General features: G+C 46.4%; 1 protein-coding gene across 1 annotated transcript in view; it reads left to right on the forward strand.

The window, feature by feature from the left end:
• Positions 1-295: 295 nt before the first annotated feature.
• The window catches only part of PLA2G15 (phospholipase A2 group XV), a 42,677-nt gene continuing 23,103 nt past the window's right edge, over positions 296-19,869 (forward strand). Inside the window, exon 1 of the mRNA XM_043987800.1 lies at positions 296-554. Within this exon, the coding sequence (XP_043843735.1) occupies positions 401-554 (154 nt within the window). The 5' untranslated portion in view covers positions 296-400. The remainder of the gene's footprint in view (positions 555-19,869) is intronic.

Genomic DNA, 19,869 nt, shown 5'->3' on the forward strand with positions numbered 1-19,869 from the left:
GAAGCAAGGTCCTATGACCATAAATCTGGTGATCTTTCCATTACAACACGGCCTCGAGGCTCCAGAGTCCTTTCGCAAGCCCAGGTGCGGGGAAAGCCGGGGTCACCCTTTGGACCCATGGGCTGGGGGATAGGGACCTTAGGAGGGCCAATCCATCGATGCCCTCGGCATTCGACGTATCATGTCTGCTCTCTCTCCCTCCCGCTTCCCGGGGGCGGGCTCGAGGGCGGGCCTGGGGGCGTGCCCACGGCCGCTGATTGGGTGCGTGGCGGCGGGCGGTGGGGTTAAGCGCGTCGCGGGGCCGGGGCCGGGGTCCCGCTGGAACGGCCGAAGCCGATTGTGGGGCCCCGAGCCCGAGACTCAGGAACCTCGCCGAGCCTCCCGAGCGCGCCTGCCAGCTATGAGCCCCCCGACGCCGCCGCCGGGCACCCGGCCCGGCCCTGGGCGGCCCCTGGTCCTGCTGCTGCTGGTGCTGCTGCTGGCGCCGGCGTCAGGGTCGGCCCAGGTGCCCCCTCCGCAGCCCCCGGCCCCGAGGAGACCCCCGGTGGTGATCGGTAAGGCCGGGGAGGGCGCGCCAGGGAGGCCCCCAGACCTCCCCTGGGCCCGGGGACTACCCCCGTCCTCCCGCCGTCTTCTGGGCCCTGGGGCCCCCGCCTCTGGGTGCACCCCCATCCTCCCCATGTACCCCCATCCTCCCCATGCCCCCTCCGGTTTCCTTCATCAGGGACCTCCTCCCTGTGCACCTCCCTCCCCTTGTCACCCCTCCGCCGTCCTCCCCATGCGCCCCCCTGGTTCTCCCGATGTCGCCTCCTTAACCTTTTCCACTCCAGGACCCCCTTCCTTCGCACCCCCTCCTCCCTATTCACCCTGCCCTCCCCTCCTCCCCATACCCCCTCCGTAACATGCCTCGCTTAGGGACCCCTCTCCTCCCCATGCACCACCCCCTCCACGCGTCCTTTCAGGCCCCCTCCCCCCCCATTCCCCCTTCCTCCCTGTGCAGCATCTCCTCCATCCTCCCTCTGCCCCTTCCCTATCCCTCCCCCCCACTCATGTGCCCTTGAGACTTCCCTATGCCGCCTCCTTTTCCCCCCAGGCCCCCTTCCTTCCCGTTTTCCCTCCTTAACCTTCTCCCCTCAGGGACCGGACCTCCCTCCCAGTGCACCCCCTCCTCCCCATGCGTCCTCCCTCTCTATCTACCACATGACCCTTCCTTAACTCCTAGCTCAGGTTACCTTCCCTAGGTGCACCCTCTCTCCTGCCCATGCACCCTTGAGTCCTCCCCATCATCCCTTCTTAACCCTCCGAGCTCAGGGCTTCCCATTTTCTCTGGCCCCCTCCTTCCTATTTGCCCCCCCCCCCATATTCCCTTAACCTTTCAGCTCAGGGCTCCTCTCCCTTCCAGTGAACACCCCTCCCCCCTCCCGCATGCCCCCTCAGGGCTTAGGGCCCCCTTCCCTCCCCTCCTTTTCCAGTGACCCCCCTCTGATTCTCCACTCCTGACTCCCCATTCTGTAATTTCAGCTTTCCCCTCAGCCCCTCTGGTCTCTCTCTTTATCTCACCCACTTTAGCACACACCCACCCAAGCCCAGAAGCTCCTTCCATCCCACAGCTCCGGGGACACTGACTATTCATATCAGCTCCCCCTCCCCAGTGTATTCCACCCAAGGCTCCTTTCCTCTTCCCACGAAGCCCAGACAGACTTAATGTCATCGCCCACTTTCTGTCCCCCCCCCCCACCTTGATAGCCCATCCTGTGCTCACCTCCAGGAAGCCTCCTTTTCACTTCCTTATCCCACACTTTGCTTCCAGTGCTTAATGCTTAATATCACACTCCCCTCCCTTTCCCTCATACTCCCCAAGGCTTTTTGTCTTCTTGATCGGGCTAAGATTTCCAGTCTTTACTGCCCTGGCCTCCCTGGCTAACCTACCCTCGATTTACCCCAGGGCTGCTTTTCTCCTAAGCATAATCATAGCTAACATTTGTGTTGACAGCACTTAGCTCATTGATCTTCACTTCTTTGGGGTATTCCATTTTACAGATAAGGAAACTAAGGTTAAAGGAGGTATAGGGATGTGACACAGTGTATGCCTCAGTTTCCACCCACCTCCCATATCACTGGGATGCCTCACTCCTCAATATCACCCCCTTTCCCACTGCCATGTTCCCACAATAACCCAAGCTGTGCCTGAATTCTCATTATGTTCTCAGCTCTCCCCTTCTCCCTACGGGGGTGCACCTCCTTTCATTACCACCTTTGGGTCCTCTCCAGTCACTACTACCCTCCAGGTGCCTGCTTCCCACCCTTATCACTCCAGGCTGCTCTCCCTCCCCTGGAGGGAAGAAGGGAGGGGGCAGCATTCCAGAGCCCTATTGAGCCATCATTAATTTAAACCAGGCCGGGACCTCTGGTGGCATCTTTTTACCCTCACTCTTGCCCTCCACCTCCTTCTTTATCAGATTCTTCTCCACACTCTTTAGTAGTTTCACCTTTTCCTTTTCTTGCCCCTTCCCTTCCCCATAATAGGGTGGAAACTGCTGTGGATTTAAAGTCAGGGGACCTGGGTTCACATTCCTCTTCTCCTTGACCTTAGGAATTCTGGGCATCACTTTTCTCACCTGTAAAAATGAGATGCTGGTGGAGAGACTGACCAGTTCTCCAAGGTCCTGAGGGTTGTTTATGGGTTTGTTTCTTCACAGCCCTCATGATCTGCCTGCTCTTTGACCCTTGGAGACCAGAGTGAGGATAGGAGAGGGCTAAAGCCAAGACTTTTTTCTCCCCTTCCTGTCACCTGTCCCATGTGGTCTTAGCTAACTCTTAGATGGGCTGACTGCTGAGACTCGCTGTTCTGACCTGGCTGGGGCCTGGGAGGTCAGAAGGGGAAGGAATGGGGTCAGAAGCTGCTGTGTGACCACATGACATTTGTAGTGTGGAGGAGGGCAGTGTCTCTCCCCTCCCCCCATTGATGATATCTGTCACAGTAGTTCTCTCTTCCATTCTGGTAGATCATGGGGCCTGCAGGGTGATGTTCATCATCTCAGAGGGTTACCTTTCTTTCTGTGTTATGACTTTGCAGGGGCTGGTGGACAAAATCTGGCCCATCTGGTTTCTTTGCCTGCTCTTTGACAGCTGTGCTTGCTGTCTGAGATCACTTGTTTGAGACAAGCTCCCAGTGGCTCTGTGGGGTATGGCTAACACTGGTCAGTGAGTCTGTAGCCAGGGAGGGGAGAGAGAGAATTGAATGTTCATAGGACCAAAGGTTTGGAACTATAAAGGGACCTTAGAGATAATCTAGGCCAATTTCCTTAACGTACAGAAGTTTGTTGTTATTGTACAGTCTTTTCAGTGGTTCCTGATTCTTCCTGACCCGATTGGGGGCTTTCTTGTCAGAGAGGCTGGTGTGGTTTGTCATTTTCTTCTTGAGCTTATTTTGACAGATGAAGAAACTGAGGCAAACAGGGATAAGGGATTTGCCCAGGGTCACACAGCTAGTCAGTGTCTGAGGCCAGATTTGAACTCAGGAAGTCATCTTCCTGACTCCAGGCACCACCGAGCTGCCCTAACATACAGAAACAGGCCCAGAGTTGTTAAATGGCTGGCATACCTAGCATTCAAACTGTAATAACCAAGCCTGAGCTCTCCCTACTGCACTGACCCACCCACCTCCTGCCTTATTAAGTCCCAAGTGTCTCTGAGACTGTAGGATCTTGAATCCTGTGGGGCTTTTCATCAAGCTGTTCATCAACATGAAGGCTTCCTTCCGCAGCAGCCAAAGCTCCCGCCGCAGGAGGAACAAGTTGTCAGAAGAGCATGGATGTTCTAGGAAGGACTGATGATAGAAATCTCCCTTCTTGCTCTTAATAGGCCTCTCTATGCAGTTGAGTGTTATTTGTGTCTTAGTGGGAATTCTGGGTTCTTGCTTTTGAGCTTGCCGATTGCTGCTGCTGTTTATTTTCCATTCCTGTTCCACCTTGATAATGCCACTCTGAGGACTAGGCATTAGCCGAAGTGCAGTCTATTTGCTTGGCCTTGGGGGTTACAGTAGAGGCCCCCAACTCTTTATTACCTGAAGCACTTTATACCTTTTATGCTGAGCATAGTTTTTCCTGTGGTTTAAAAAAAAAAAGGCAGCTATAATAGCCCAGTTACTCATCAATCACTAACACTTGAGTGTAAATGAGGCTATCTGCAAAGGGAACTGCAGGAGAACACTGGAGTTTGAGGTGGTGGCCATCATTTTAGGGATGGAGGTAGGTAGGCTCATTCTTTCTACTCCCTCCCCTGTACGGGGCTGGGCTCCATGATGATGATATCCCATAGAAACCAAACTCATTTTCTTCCTTGGACTTATGTTGGCTCAGCCCCAAGAGATGGGGAAACAGAGGGAAGTGATCTATGTTATTCACCCTTCTCCATCTGACACTGAGAAAAGACTACTGAGCCTAGAAGGGAGAAGTGAGCTATGTGTGAGAAGCATGCTTAGACTGTGAAACACAGGTTTGGTTAGTAACTTACAGACTCTTGTGACATATAGTCTTTTTAAAAAATCCATTGATATCTTTTGTTTTAACATGACCTACATTTATTTCCCTATATATCCCTCTTTTCCCCTCCCAGAGAACCATCATCCCTTATAACAAGAAAAAGGTGGGCAGCCAGGTGGCGCAGTGGATAAAGCACCAGCCCTGGATTCAGGAAGATCTGAATTCAAATCTGGTCTCAGCCACTTGACACTTACTAGCTGTGTGACCTTGAGCAAGTCACTTAACCCTCATTGCTCCCCCCCCCCCAAAAAAAAAAGAACAAGAAAAAGAGCGGGGAAAGGTTCAGCTAAATATTTTTTTTCAGTTGAAGTTTTCTTGGCACAGATACTGGAGTGGTTGGCCGTTTTCTTCTCCAGTGCATTTTAAAGATGAGGAACTGAGGCTAACAGGGTAAAGTGACTTGTCCAAGGTCACACCGCCAGGAAGTGTCTGAAATTGGATTTGAACTCAGGTCCTTCCTGACTTCAGCCCTGATGCTATCCATTGTGACACCTAGCTGCCTAACTAAACTGATCAACACACTGTAAAACTCTGACATTCATAGTTCCCCACTTTTGCAAAGAAATGGGAGAAACCGGCATCCCTCTTCCTTGGCATCAGGCTTAATCTTTGTAATTTCTCAGCATTCACTCACTGGGTGGTTTGTGGCGGTCACTTTTTCTGTTTCTGTTCTTGGGGTCATTATGCACAGTTTTTCTTTTTTCTTTTTTTTTGGGGGGAGTGGTGTGAGGCAATTGGGGTTAAGTGACCTGCCCAGGGTCACACAGCTAGTAAGTGTTAAGTGTCTGAGGCTGGATTTGAACTCAGGTCCTCCTGAATCCAGGGCCGGTGCTCTATCCACTGCGCCACCTAGCTGCCCCCCCACCCCCAGTTTTTCTTGATCTGTCATAAGGTGTCCTGTGGTTTTCTGTATTCCTCACAATTCACAATAATTCCATTGCATCCATGTACCAGTGTTCTAGCCATTCCCTATTGATGGGCATTTTCTTTGCTGCTCCTGAATGTGCTGCTATAAATCTTTTCATGTACATAGGGCCTTTTTTTGTCATTGGTTTTCCTGCGCTGCACGCTTGGCCCTTCTATACAGGCTCTCATCACATGAAACCTCTTCAGACACTGGCTGGGGTTCACTTTAGGAGGCATAGATAGGTTAGGCCTCTGTGCCTGAGTAGTACAACCTACCATGTGAGATGGGAGGCCAGGGGACTTTGGAAGGGACCTTAGAGATCATCTCCCCATTTTAGAGATTAGGAAACCAGAGACCAAGAGATGCTAGATAAGTGACTCTTCCAAGGCCCTACATCTGGGATTCAGGGTTACTCAATGGGTGTCGACGCCAGTGAATGTCCCAGTGACCTCACAGGTGATTGGGAGGCTCTGCGCAAACCGCTGCGGACTCAAAGAGAAGAATCCTACACAGTTACAACTTGGCAGACCACCTCCTACTACTTCCTACTTCAAAAGAAGTGCCACAGTCTCCTGGTAGACAGCGGCTGTTCAGAGGAGGGGCAGGAGGTTGGGGGACAGCCAGTTTGACTTGCATGCCTTTTTCTGCTGGCTTTCCTGAGGACTTCACTGCTGTCTGAGCCCATAGCTGATTTAGTTCTGCCACTAGAATTCCAGCTTTCTCACCATCTTCTGCCTCCGGTGACAGACTCTCATTCGTGCTGGCTGCTGGGGAAAGCTTACATGGTCTCTTTTGTTTTGTAACCTACTAAAAGAGGAGGCTACTTTCTGTGGGTGGTGTGGGGGGAGGGGCATGGTGAAGAGTCAGACATTTGGCTTGTAGACCCCCTTTAAAAAGTGACCTCACAAGCTCTGTTTGCCTCAGTTTCCTCATCTGTCAAATGAACTGCAGAAGGAAATGGCAAACCGCTGCAGTCTCTTTGCCAGGAAAACCCCAGATAGGGTCAGGAAGCTGGGGCAGGGGTAAGGGACTAAATAGGCATCAGCACCAGCCAGTATGGCCTGGAGCTTCTGCCCTGGGTTGTCATGTGCTGACTAATTTACTGGGATTAGCATCCTTTGTAAACAGTGGATTTAGAGACTCCCATGCATCTGGGACTTCGTGGGTGTGGCTGCACTGCAGATCATCTATAAAGGATCATCCTGGGTGGACCCCTCTGCCTAGTGCCTGGGGGCAGGGGGGCTGGGATCCTGGTAAGCCCCCCCCCCCCACCTTTGGTTTTGTGAGAGGACTAGCCAATCTTTGCTCACATATTTAATGGGTGTCAGCTCGATTCCACTTTTTTTTTCCTTTTTTTGGACAATTTGCAGCCTGCTCATGGGCAGCTAGGTGGCACAGGCCTGGAGTTAGGTAGACTTGAATTCAAATCAAGCTTCAGATACCTACTTGCTAGTTGTGTGTCCCTGGGTAAGTCACTTAACCCTGATTGCCTCAGTTTCCTTATCTGTAAAATGAGCTGGAAAAACCACTCCATTATCGTTACTAAGAAAACCTCAAAGGGGGTCACAGAAGAGTCGGACAGACTGAACAACAGCCTGCTCACACCTGCCATTGAGTTCCCCATGGCTCAATTCTAAGATTATTATTTATCATGACCCAAAGCTATGCTGTGGTAGTGGAAGAATAAGGCCATTAAAAGATGAATTTTTGTTTCTGGGGGAAGCTGGGGGGGTCATAAAAGAACATGGTGATTTTCTTTCTTTTTCTTTTTTTTATTTTTTTGTGGGGCAATGAGGGATAAGTGACTTGCCCAGGGTCACACAGCTAGTAAGTGTCAAGTGTCCGAGACTGGATTTGAACTCAGGTCCTCCTGACTCCAGGGACGGTGCTTTATCTACTGTGCCACCTAGCTGCCCCCTGTTTTTTTTTTATCATAAAAGTATTTTATTATTTTCTAGTTACATGTAAAGATAGTTTTCAACCATTTGTTTTTATAGGATTTTTAGTTCCAAATTTTTCTCCCCTTTCTTCCCTCCCCCCTCCCCAAAACGGAAAGCAATCTGATATAGGTTATATATGTACAATCACATTAAACATTCCTACATTAGTCACGTTGTGAAAGAAGAATCAGAACAAAAGGGGAAAACCACAAGAAAGAGGAAAAAAAACTAGCTAAGAAGTAGAGACAGTATGGTTCAATCTCCATTCAGAATCCACAGTTCTTTTTTCTGGGTGTGGAAAACATTTTCCATCATGAGTTCTTTGAAATTGTTTTGTGCTGCTGAGAAGAGCCAAATCTATCACAGTTGATCATCGCTCAATGTTGATGTTACTGTGTATAATGTTCTGGTTCTGCTCTTCTCGCTCACCATCAGTTCATGTAAAGTCCTTCCAGTATTCTCCGAAGTCCACCTGCTCATCATTTTGTGGCCTGTAAAATTACATGTGGTCACCTTATTTCTGTCCTGAGTTTGGGGAAAATTAGCTAGGGTTTCTAATATATTGCTATTTATAAATGAGAAGCTTTAGCACCAGTTTGGGGCATTAAGCGTTTATTAAAGCATACCAAATATTGGTAGAGAGAACACACGGCTCAGGAAGTTAAGAAGGTCTATCTCGCCTAGAGGAGAGGTAGAGCTCAGACTGGCTTCCTTCTTTCTCCAAGTCCTCCTACCTACCTCTCCACCTCTCAAGGAGAGCTGGCCCTTCCATCCAACTCCAGGCTAATTGGCTGGCATCCTTCAAATCTATTGGTTTACTGGACTTGAGGGCGGTCCATGAGCAGAACTTACTTAGGTCAGAGTTCAGAGAACACACCCTCTGAGGGCCAGACTTTCAGGTAGGTGTAGTGTTTTGTTTTGTTTTTTTAAAGTGAGGCAATTGGGGTTAAGTGACTTGCCCAGGGTCACACAGCTGGTAAATGCCAAGTGTCTGAGCCCTGATTTGAACTCAGGTCCTCCTGAATCCAGGGCCAGTGCTCTATCCATTGTGCTACCTAGCTGCCCCTTAGGTGTGGTTTTAATTAAGTTAACTTTAAGTGAGTTAATCAGCAAAGTCAATCCAATCAATCTTAATGCTATCCCCTTGAGTGGCCCCTCTGGATGTCTCAAAACCCATTATTTTCTCATAATTTCTTACAGCACAATAGTATTTTATTACATTCATATACCACAACTTGTTCAGCCATTCCCTAGTTGATGGGCATTCCCTCTATTTCCAATTCTTTGCCACCACAAAGAGAGCTGCTATAAATATTTTTGTACATGTGGGTCTTTTTCCCTCTTCTATGATCTCTTTGGATACAGGCCTACTAGTGGTACCACTAGGTCAAAGGGTATGCACAGTCCCATAGCCCTTTGGGCATAGTTCCAAATTGCTCTCCAGAGCAAATTGGATCAGTTCACAACTCCAGAACTTGGTGATTTTCTAAGCAGCCCAACCTTCTCCTAACCTCCTGTTCAGTTCTGGACCCAACTCATTGCCCCTTTGTGGTGTTCATCCATCCCCCAGTATATACTGATGAAATGAGCTAGCACCTGGTCTAGATAGCAGGCATTCCTTTGAACATAGACAAAACTTTGTTTGGGTTGAACTTTCTACTAATACCTAATGTTCAGGGAACAGCTTGCTTGAGAATTTTCTAGGTGCTTTGTATCTTATTTCCTTGTGGAGGAATTTCCAGCTATTTATGAGGAAGAATTAGGGAAGAGAGAAATCTAGATTCCTTTGTTTTGTCAAAATTTTACTGATGCTTTATTTCTGGATGTCCTGACTCCCCATTCCCGGTGAACCTTTCCTCCAAACCTAAACCAGAAAGGACTTTATAAATTTTCCTTTTTAGAGTTGAAGAAACAGGCCCAGAAAGGAGAAGTGGTGTGTCAAGGTCACACAGGGAGTCAGTAGCAGAACCTGTAATTGAACCCAGAACTCCTGGACTTTTAGAGATCCTGAGCGTTTTCACTTTTGGCACCATTTATGAGCAGTCTCATGTTGACAGCAGTTCAGGCCTAGTGGGGGAAGAGGTCAGAAGCTGTTGGCCACAAGAAGGGCTTTAGATTATAGCTCTTAATTTCTCTGCCTGGAAGTTCATCTATGAGTTGACCTCACCCTGAATGTGAGGATACCATAGCCAGAAACTCCTGTCTCAGTGACAAATCACTTGTCTGTTGCATGCTTTTCTTATTTTCACCCCTTCCCTGAGACTTGAAATGAAGGCTGAAGCAAAACCAAAAAGGTTTCCAGTTCTTGGAAGAGGGGATATGTTCCTAGCTGTTGGGTGGGAGGTAGAAGAAATGCTTGTTACCTTTAAATAGTCTTCCTCCTTAGCTTCCTTGAAGAGATTCTTAAATCGGTTCTGAACCACAATTCCTGTAATGCTAATTGTAAAAGCCACCTGCCACCCTCCTTTTCTGGACCATCCTCACCCAGCTCCCTGGGCTAGGCTTCCCCATCCTCTCCATCCACAAGAGCTGACTTCCTTGGTGACAGATGAGGGTATGAAGGTGCCAGTGGGGAGCACCATCTTGAGTCAGGAGCTTACACCCAGAACCTACTTCTACACTTTGTAGTATTTTGTGAGTTTCTTTTAGCTCAGATACCAAGGTTTTTCAGTCAAAAGCTTTACTCTTCCTAAAGTCCTATTGTGTTTGTTTATATCATTCTCAAAGATTTCCTGAGTTTTGGGGGTCAAGGGGGAAGAGGAAGAAAAAGAAAAGTGAAACCGGCACTGCCCTCAAAGGGTTTACTTTCTTCTGTGCAGACGGTCATGGGTGTGAACAAAAGGCATGCAAAGTCGATTCTCTTTGGGGGGAAAAGACCTGTCCCGGAGAATGGGCAGGGATGGGGGGAGGCAGGGCACGAAAGGCCTCTTGGAGAAGGTGGCTCAGCTCTGGACGAATGAGCAGGAACGAGAGCATTCTGGACATGGGCCACGGCCTATACAAAGGCATGGAGATGGACGATGGAGCGTTAGGTGTGAAGAACAGCAAGAGGTGCACAGGGCACAAGGCAGGTGGAATCAGGCTCTATCCACATGTCAAATGCTGAACAGGATGGAGATATTTCATCCTAGAGAAAAGTAAGGAAGCTGTGGTGTATGGAGAAGAGGCGGGCGTGATGTGGTCAAGATTTGTGATTTAGGGAGTTGGGTGGAGGATAAATTGGAAGAGACCAGAGTCTGGGAAAGCCAGTTCTGGGCGGTTTTTTGGGAAATAGATCAGGTGAGGGGGTGAGGGCCTGTATGAAGGTGGGAGTGTGGGAGTCCGAATGAAAGAAAGAAGGTGTTTAGTAAGCTCCCCCTTATGTGCTCATCACTATGAAATACTAGGGATTCGATTGTAATGACTGGATGATCTAGGAAAAATTAGATTGCAGGCTTTTGGGAGACAGGGTGTGTTTATCTCCCTTTCCCTAGCATTTAGCACAATGTCTGGCAGTTGTGATCTAGGCCCTTCTGACCTGAGAGGCTCATCTTCCTGTCTTTTGTTGTTTTAATACTCTCCATGGAGCACAGAAACTGGAGTGGTTTGCCATTTCCTTCTCCAGTTTTATGTAGGAAGGCAGGCAGGCAGGGGTTAAGTGACTTGCCCAAGGCCACACAGCAACTAAGGGGCTGAGGTCATAGTTTGAAATGTTCTTTCTGGCTCTAGGCTCAGTGCTCTATCCACCGTGCCACCTAGATATGCCCCAGTATCTGTCAAAAGGAGCTTGTCCCTGCCCTGGCTTCTAGTAGAGGGGAGACCATATGCTAGGAGAGTGGTAGCCAGGGAGGGGCACTTGGGTGGGGAAACCTTAGACCTGACCCACCCAGTGCTGGGACCCCGGCCAGAGTTTGTTTGATCATAGACCTTGGTTCCAGAACTGAAGGAGGGGGAGGAAGGGGAAAGAGGGTGCTTCTGAGAGGCCCAAGGGGACTTGGCCTAGGTCACCCAGCTGGTAATTGTCAGAGAAAAGATTCAGACTCAGGGCCCTCGTCCAGCTGTCTCTTCTCTGGGTCACATTGCCTCTCCAGGCCCTGTGATGGCATAGACTTTGCTGCAATACTGGGAGGAACTGTGGAGTTTCCATATGTATTGTGCACTTAGAATCGATAAGATTTGGCAAATAATTGCATGTGTGGGGGAAGCGAGAGAATCTCTCAGGAATTTCTATTTTAGGCTGCTATTAGTTAAATTTTCATGTGTATAACTTATTTTGGGGCAGCTACGGGGTGCAGTGGATAATGTGCCGGGCCCAGAGTCAGGAAGATCTGAATGAAAATTTAGCCTGAGACACCAGCTATGTGACCCTCAGGTAAGTCACTTAATAACCCTGTTTGAGTCAGTTTCCTCATCTGTAAAATGATCTGGAGGAGATGGTAAACCACTCCTGTTTCTCTGTCAAGAAAACCCTAAATGGGATCACGAAGAGTCAGACACAACAGAAAAATGACTGAACAACAAATATCTTTATTTCACCATCCAGAGCTTGAGGTCCCTGGGGGCAAAGACTGTGCCTTATTTATTTTTGTTTCTTTAATGCCGATGGTCAGTGGCAGAACTGGGATGAGAGCCAGCTCCTCTGATCTTTCCACCTCTTACCGTGCTTGTTGGATACAGATGGGCATCATTCATGGCTAAAACAGTCTGAATGACCAAGATAGTTGTATCTTTCCCCGTATGTTGCCATAGTTCCCTTTTCTAGTTAAGTGCATCACTCCCCCAAACGTCGGCGGTGTCCCACCTGTCTCTTGAGATTGCTTTTGACCTCTGATGGGCAGTTACCGGCCACTGCTTTGTGTTCCTTGAACTCTCCTGCCCTTATCTGTATCCTGGGCCTCTGCAGATATGAAGAGAGAATTAGATTAGAGGAAAAGTTCCTGGTCTTCTGTTTTCCAGCTGGAACAGGGATTAGAACAGCCCTGTTGGCTAGGAACTGGGAGAGGGGAAAAAGAACAATGGGGCTCTCTGTCCTAGGGAGATATTTTAATGAGAGTTAGCTGTGAATCCTGGCTCACTCTTACTTAACTGTGGGACAGTAGGCAAGTCATTTTCCCAAGGCTAAGCCACAATCTCTTCATCTGTAAAATGGGGATATTTGTATTTTAACCTTGGATTATTGTGAGGAAAGTACTTTGTAAACCATCAAGCTCTATAAAAAATTCTAATCTATTATAAATTGTGGTAGGAGTAAGAGTAAAGGCTTTTATTCTTTAGCTTGTATAGAAATAAAGTGGTTTGGAAACTGCTTTTCATTCAATCACTTCCCAGACCCCTTTGGTCAGATAGCTGTAATGCAACATATATTTCATAATGTCTTCAAAACCATATTTAAGAGCAAGAATCGAGATGCAGTGGAAAGGGGATTGCAAAGCATCTGGGTTTAGACTCACCTCTGATGCCTGCTACCTCTGGTCACTACACTTAGCCACCCTGGGTCTCTGTTTCATCATGTACAATTAAGGTATTGGACTAGATAGACCAACACTGAGCTTATGAATAAAGTAATATTTATTGAGCATCTCCTGTGATCATAGAAGGGTGTGTGTGTGTGTGAAGTGTGGAGGGCCTTAGATGGTCTAATCTAGGGTATTTACAGAAAGAGACTGGCCCAGAGAAATTGAGTAACTGACCAATACCAAAGATAGTTTGGGAACAGAGTTGGAGTGAGAGCCCCGTCAAGGTGGGATCTACTGTAAATTTATTACACAATCAGAATGATTGGGGATGATAAAGGAAGAAACAGGATGGAATGGGATGGCTTGTGTAGGTAGAAGAATTGCTTTGGCAAGGAGCAGTGCTAACTCACGTGAGCCAGGTGAAGGAGATGGTGGCAGAAAGCATCTGAGTGATATGAATGAGGAGGAAGGCAGGATGGCCTCTTGTTTTTTGTTTTGTTTTGTTTTGGTGAGGCAGTTAGAGTTAAGTGACTTGCCCAGGGTCACATAGCTAATAAGTATCAAGTGCCTGAGGCTGCATTTGAACTCAGGTCCTCCTGAATCCAGGGCCGGTGCTCTGTCCACTGCGCCACCTAGATGCCCCTGGCCTCTTGTTTTTTAGGTTAGAGAGGTCAGGTTCTCAACTGAGAGGGTAGAAGAAGGGGGAGCCATGGGAGGTTTGAGAAGGGGTGAAGAGATTTATAAAAGCCCTTGTGAATGAGAATGTGAGTCATTTACAGAGGTGTAAAAGAATTGTCAGGCTGTAGTGAGGACCCAGTTGAGATCGTAACTTAAATTTGTAGTGGACCCCCATCAACACAGTTTTATGATTTTCTCCCACTTCGTTTCAATCTCTTTGTTCCCTAGTGTGAAGGCAGGAGTTGGGAAGGAGAGAGAGCCTGTGAGGTAGCCACTGATTTCATTGGGGAAAGAAGGGCTGAGTTCTGAATGCTGGTGGACCTTGTGTTTTTTTAAGTTATTTGGGGGGCTAGGCTGGGTTTTCTAAATGATCATTACTACTATATGCTAATGATTATTTATATACTAATGGCTATTGCGCCCATTTTGTCAGTAAGCATTTATTAGTTAATATTAAATATTAGAAAAGAATTTATTGCATGGCAGTTCAGCACAAGCTTGAGAAAAGCCCTGGTGCCATTTTTTAAGAGAGTGTGCACATGTCCTACCAGCCTTCCCTGGTAGAGGAGAGCACTCCTCTACTAAGAGTGAGTTCCAAGATGGCGACAACCAGGAGCCTCCAGCTTTCTTGGTTTTTATCCTCTTGAGACAGGTCACTATATGCCTATCAAAGCTAATTGGGTAGTATCATTCAATTCCATTGGTTGGCGTGACTTGAGGGTGGTTTATATTAAAATGATCTCTACAGGATGACGAAAGAGTCTATCTCCATTTCTATTGTACCTTTGGGTTTGCCCTGAGATTAGAACTTTCTCAAGGACTGATCTTTTTTTGGGTGAGGCAATTGGGGTTAAGTGATTTGCCCAGGGTCACACAGCTAGTAAGTGTCAAATGTCTGAGGCTGGATTTGAACTGAGGTCCTCCTGACTCCAGGGCCAGTGCTCTATTGACTGCACCACCTAGCTGCCCCAGGACTGAGCTTTTTGAAGTGGAGGGGGAGTGAGGGGGAAAGAAAGCCAACTAAAACTGGGTCTCTGGGTCCTCTAGAAATTTGCTATTAATAATTATTTTCTCACACCTTCAGAAACCACCTAAATCTTGATTGTGGGATGAATGAACCTCAAGGGACAGGGGAGACTGAGCAGTGTGGTAGGGGGCAAGCCTGGAAGGGGCAAAAGTGGGGAGCAAGCAGTATTCTAACTCCCCCCACCTCAACTAGTGAGTCTAGGGGTGTGAGTGAAAGGGTGTCAAGGAAATCTGTTATCAGGAAGAAAGGAAACAAGCATTTATTAATCACCTGCTATGTGCCAGGCACTGTGCTAAAGTGCTTTACAAATATCTCATTTGATCCTCACAACTCTGGAGGATAAGTGCTATTATTATCCTCAATTTACAGTTGGGGAAACTGAAACCCACAGGTTATATAAGTCACTTGCCTGGGGTCACGCAGCTGTTGAATGTCTGAGACTGGCTTTGAACTTGGGCCAGCACTCAATCCACTGCATCACATGGCAGGAAGAGCCTGGGTCTCAGTGAATGGGGAAGATAGAAGGCAGAAAAAAGAAGATTTAAGATGAATGCTGTTTGTTTCCCATGGAGCAGACATTCCAGAGAACATGGGATGTGTCAGGGAGTTGTAGGGGGTACTTGGAGAGAGGTAGGAATAAGGGAGCAGTGGAGGCCCAAGCCCAGGTCAGGCCTGCTGGGAAGGTGAGGGTATGATGAGGTAGAAGTATGTTCACTATTGAAGAAGGATTTCAGGGAAGGGGGTGTTGTCTGTGGAGGTTCAGTGCTGTTGGACTGGAGTTGTCTCAGGACGTCAGATTCCTATAGGTGGGGAAGGGGAGAAGGGGGGCAACCAGTGCCTCGAGAGGGGCTGGGGGCTTCTAAGGATGCCTGGAGTGGACTAGAATGGCTTCTCCGAGAGCCTCGGAAGCAGCCTTCATTCATCAGCATTTGATAAGAATGTTTTCACTAGTCTCTCTTGAGTTTTAATCTCATATCACCAGTTGCCTATTAGACATTTCAAAGTGGATGTGCTATAAACATCTTAAACTCTCAAAATCTCCAAAATAGAATTAGCCTTTTCTCCCTATGATAGGACCAATATGTGACCTTGGGCAAGTCATTTCTATCTTTCTCTGTCCTCAGCGTTCTGACCCTTTCCTGTCAAACGAAAGGCCTTCCAACTCATTGTATGACCTTACATCCAATATGAGGATGATAATCTCTTACCAGTAGAAATGATAGTTGAAATGCAATGTGCTTTAATGCTTGTAAAGTGTTTTTAAATTGATTTTTATAATCCTTTGATGATACAGATATGCCCATTTTATAGATAGGGTTAAAGAAAGGTGAAGTGTGGATAGAGCACTGGCCTTGGATTCAGGAGGACCGGAGTTCAAATCCAGTCTCAGACACTTGACATTTACTAGCTGTGTGACCCTGGGCAAGTCACTTAACCCCAATTGCCTCACCAAAAAAAAAAAGGTGAAGTGACTGGCTCATGGAGTGGGCTGTAGTGCTCTTATAAGGCTTTATGGAGGAGGTAGGATTTGCATGGACTTAGAAGGCTAGGTGGAATTCAGGTGGATGGAGAGTGGAAATGTTATTCTATATTAGAAGTTCTTTCTTCCTTTTCTTTCCCTTCCTTCCTGCCTTCCTTCTTTCCTTCCGTCCTTCTGTCTGTGTGTCCATCCATCCATCCAGGTTAAGTGATTTGTCCAGGATCACAAGTAAGCGTCTGAGGCTGGATTTGAACTTACTGACTCTAGGGCAGGTGGTCTATCCACTGTACCACCCAGCTGCCAATCTTAATAGTTTTTTGTTTTTTTCCAATTACATGTAAAGATCATTTTCAACATTTTGTTTTGTTTTTTGTAGGGCAATGAGGGTTAAGTGACTTGCCCAGGGTCACACAGCTAGTTAAATGTCAAGTGTCTAAGGCCAGATTTGAACTCAGGTACTTCTGAATCCAGGGCCGGTGTTTTATCCACTATGCCACCTAGCTGCCCCCTCAACATTTATTTTTATAAGATTTTGAGTTCCAAATTTTTCTCCTTCCTTCTCCTTCTCTTTCTCTTCACGAGACAGCAACCAATCTGATGTAAGTTATGTATGTACAATAACATTAAACATACTTCCACATTAGTCATGTTGTGAAAGAAGAATCAGAACAAAAGGGAAAAATCTCAAGAAAGAAAGAAAAACCAAGAAAAGGTGAAAATAGTATGGTTCAATCTGCATTCAGATTCTTTTTCTGGGTGTGGGAAGCATTTTCCATCATGAGTTTTTTGGAATTGTCTTGGATCATTGTATTGCTGAGATACACCAGGAGTTCTTAACCTGTTTGTGTCATGGACCCCTTTGGCAACAGTCTACAGAGGATTCTATTTTTTCTTCTTTTACTCTGCAGGATGGTAAGCATGGGGAACCACTGACCATTATGTGGTATGGAAGACAGCATACTCCAAAGCAACTTAAGATCTCTTTCATTAAGTTTAGGGCAGGTTAAGGCAGACTAACCAAGAATTGCTGGTTGCTGTTGTGAGCCACTGCCAGCATGCTTGTCGTTTCTTACCTTTGCTGATCACAGCTCATCTACTTTGGGGTAGATGGCTCCAGATTGTGCAAAGCAGCCAGCTTGGCCTGGGCAGGGCCAGGTGACTGAGCTCCTTCCTGTCTGACTAGTTACCTCAGTTGACTTCATTTCGAGAACAGTGTGTTTGTTCAGTTAGCTTTGCTCTTTCTCACTGACCAAGCACAGTCTTGGACCAAGGCCACCGCCTCACCAGGTCTCTGCAGTTATTTTGGGTGATTGGGGGTGAAGGGGTGGGAGGGTGTGTGGACATGGAAAGTAGAGGGATGAGATTAGTAAACCTGGCCTCACTCCCTTGGACATTACATCTCTGTTACTACCTGAGTAATCTTGGGGGCAGTGTAACAATTTCTGTGCCTCAGTACTACCATCATCCTTAAAATGAGAGGATTGATTTTTTAAAAATTAGATAGCTATTTCAGTATAGTTATTCTACTTTGTAATCATACCTTTTTTTAATTATAAGAATTTAAAAACATGCTTCTTAGAAGAGATTCATAGGCTTTTCGAGACTCCCAAAGGTGTACAGAACACAAAAATTGTTTGAGTCTTGCTCTATTTGTGTCTAGTTCCAAGTGATTTCAGCTCCAACTGTCATTAACTCAGAATGTCCATCCCACTGGTGGAAGAACAGAGTTCCAGTGGCTCAATTTCTGAGTGTACCTCCTTTATAGGATAGATGGTCCTATGATCCAGACGGCCTGACTCAGTAATCTGTAAATACTATTACAAAGTTGGTAATCATCAAAACAATCTGGTTCTGGCTAAGAAATAGAGTGATGGAGCAATGGAATAGATTAGGTACACAATACACAGTAGTAATTGGCCATAGTGATCTAGTGTTTGATAAACTCAAAAGATCCAAGCTTTTGGGACTAGAACTCAGCATTTGACAAAAATTTCTAGGAAAACTGGAAAGCAATTTGGTAGAAAGTAGATCAGCATCTCACACTGTATACCAAGGTAGGTCAAAATGGGTACATGATTTAGACATAAAAGGTGACATCATAAGCAAATTCTAGGGATACATGGAAAACCTGTCAGATATGTGTGTGGATAAGGAAAGAATTTATGACTAAACAAGAGAGATAGTATCACAGGAATTAAAATGGTTAATTTTGATTACATTAAAGTAAAAAGGTTTTGCACAACAAAACCAATGCAGCCAAAATTAGAAGGAAAGCAGGAAACTGAGGACAATTTTGTTTACATCAAGTTTATCTGATAGAGACCTCATTTCTCAAATAGGTAGCATTTCAAGAGAAGATGAAAATAGAAATTGCAACAGAGTCTTATGTATGGTAGAGCAGCTAGGGGGCATGGATAAGAGTGGAGGACTGAGTCAAGAACACTTGGATTTGAATCCTGCCTCCGATACTTAGTAGCTTGTTCTTGTTGTCATTTGTGTCTGACTCTTCATGATCCCATTTGCAGTTTTTGTGGTAAAGATACTGGAGTGGTTTGTCTCTTCAGCTCATTTAACAGATAAGGAACTGAGGCCCACAGGGTTAAGTGGCTTGCATAGGATTATATAGCTAGTAAGTGTGGGAGGTCAGATTTAAAATCAGGAAGTTGAGTCTGACTTCAGGTCTGGCACTCTATCCATTGTACTACCTAGCTGCCCAGCAGTTGTTTGACCCCCAAAGAAATCATTTAAACTTGCTGAGCCTCAGCTTCTTCATTTGGGGATAATAATAGCACTTCCCTCCTAGGGTTATTGTGAGGATCAAATGAGAACATTCTTTGCAAACTTTAAAGTGCTGTGAAACTGCCAGCTATTTGATGATGAGGAGGGGGAAGAAGGAAGAAAGAAGAAGAAATGCTATGTATGTAAGGAGAGGGGGAGGCAAAGTATAGTAGAACAGGAAGAACCCAGGAATCTGTATTTTATTCCTGGTCCTGCCACTAACTACTGGTAACTTCTCTGAACTTCATCTATAAAGTAGGAATGATCACTAGACCTAGTTGAACAGGCAGGGCTGTTGAGAGAATAAAATGAAATGATGTGATCTTAGCGTTGTTTTTAGGTACCTGACATTGAATGGTAAAAAGCATATAGTTTGGGGCAGCTAGGTGGCGCAGTGGATAGAGCTCCGGCCCTGGAGTCAGGAGTACTTGAGTTCAAATCCGGCCTCAGACACTTAACACTTACTAGCTGTGTGACCCTGGGCAAGTCATTTAACCCCAATTGCCTCACTTAAAAAAAATAATAAAATAAAGGATTGTGAAAAGGCTTCAGTAAACAAAAGAATTAAGGTCCCTGGCTATCAGACTCCAAATAAGCACTTAAGGGGACGTGAAGGGAGTAAGCTTTTTCTATAAACATCTCGTTTGATCCTTGTGAGAGGCAGAGAATAAGTGACTTTTCCAGGTTCATGTGGCTAGGAAGTAGGAAGCTGAATTTGAACTCAGGCCTTCCTGACTCCAGGGCCTCTCTATTTAACTTCTCAGATCCTTAGCTTTCTTATCTGCAAAATGACTAAACTAGACTGATCCTGGGAGTCATTAGTTCTTGATTCCTCATTTAGTTTCTTTTCCCCATTGATTTTTTTACTTTTTTTTTTGGTGAGGCAATTGGGGTTAAGTGACTTGCCTAGGGTCACAGAGCTAGTAAGTGATAAGTGTCTGAGGCCAAATTTGAACTCAGGTCCTCCTGAATCCAGGGCCAGTGCTCTATCCACTGCGCCACCTAGCTGCCCCGAGTCATTAGTTCTTAATCTTTTGGCTTTTAAGCATTTTATCTTTTTTTTTTTAATTGAAGTCTTTA

Source organism: Dromiciops gliroides, chromosome 2, assembly GCF_019393635.1.
Source record: "Dromiciops gliroides isolate mDroGli1 chromosome 2, mDroGli1.pri, whole genome shotgun sequence".
NCBI lineage: Eukaryota > Metazoa > Chordata > Mammalia > Microbiotheria > Microbiotheriidae > Dromiciops > Dromiciops gliroides.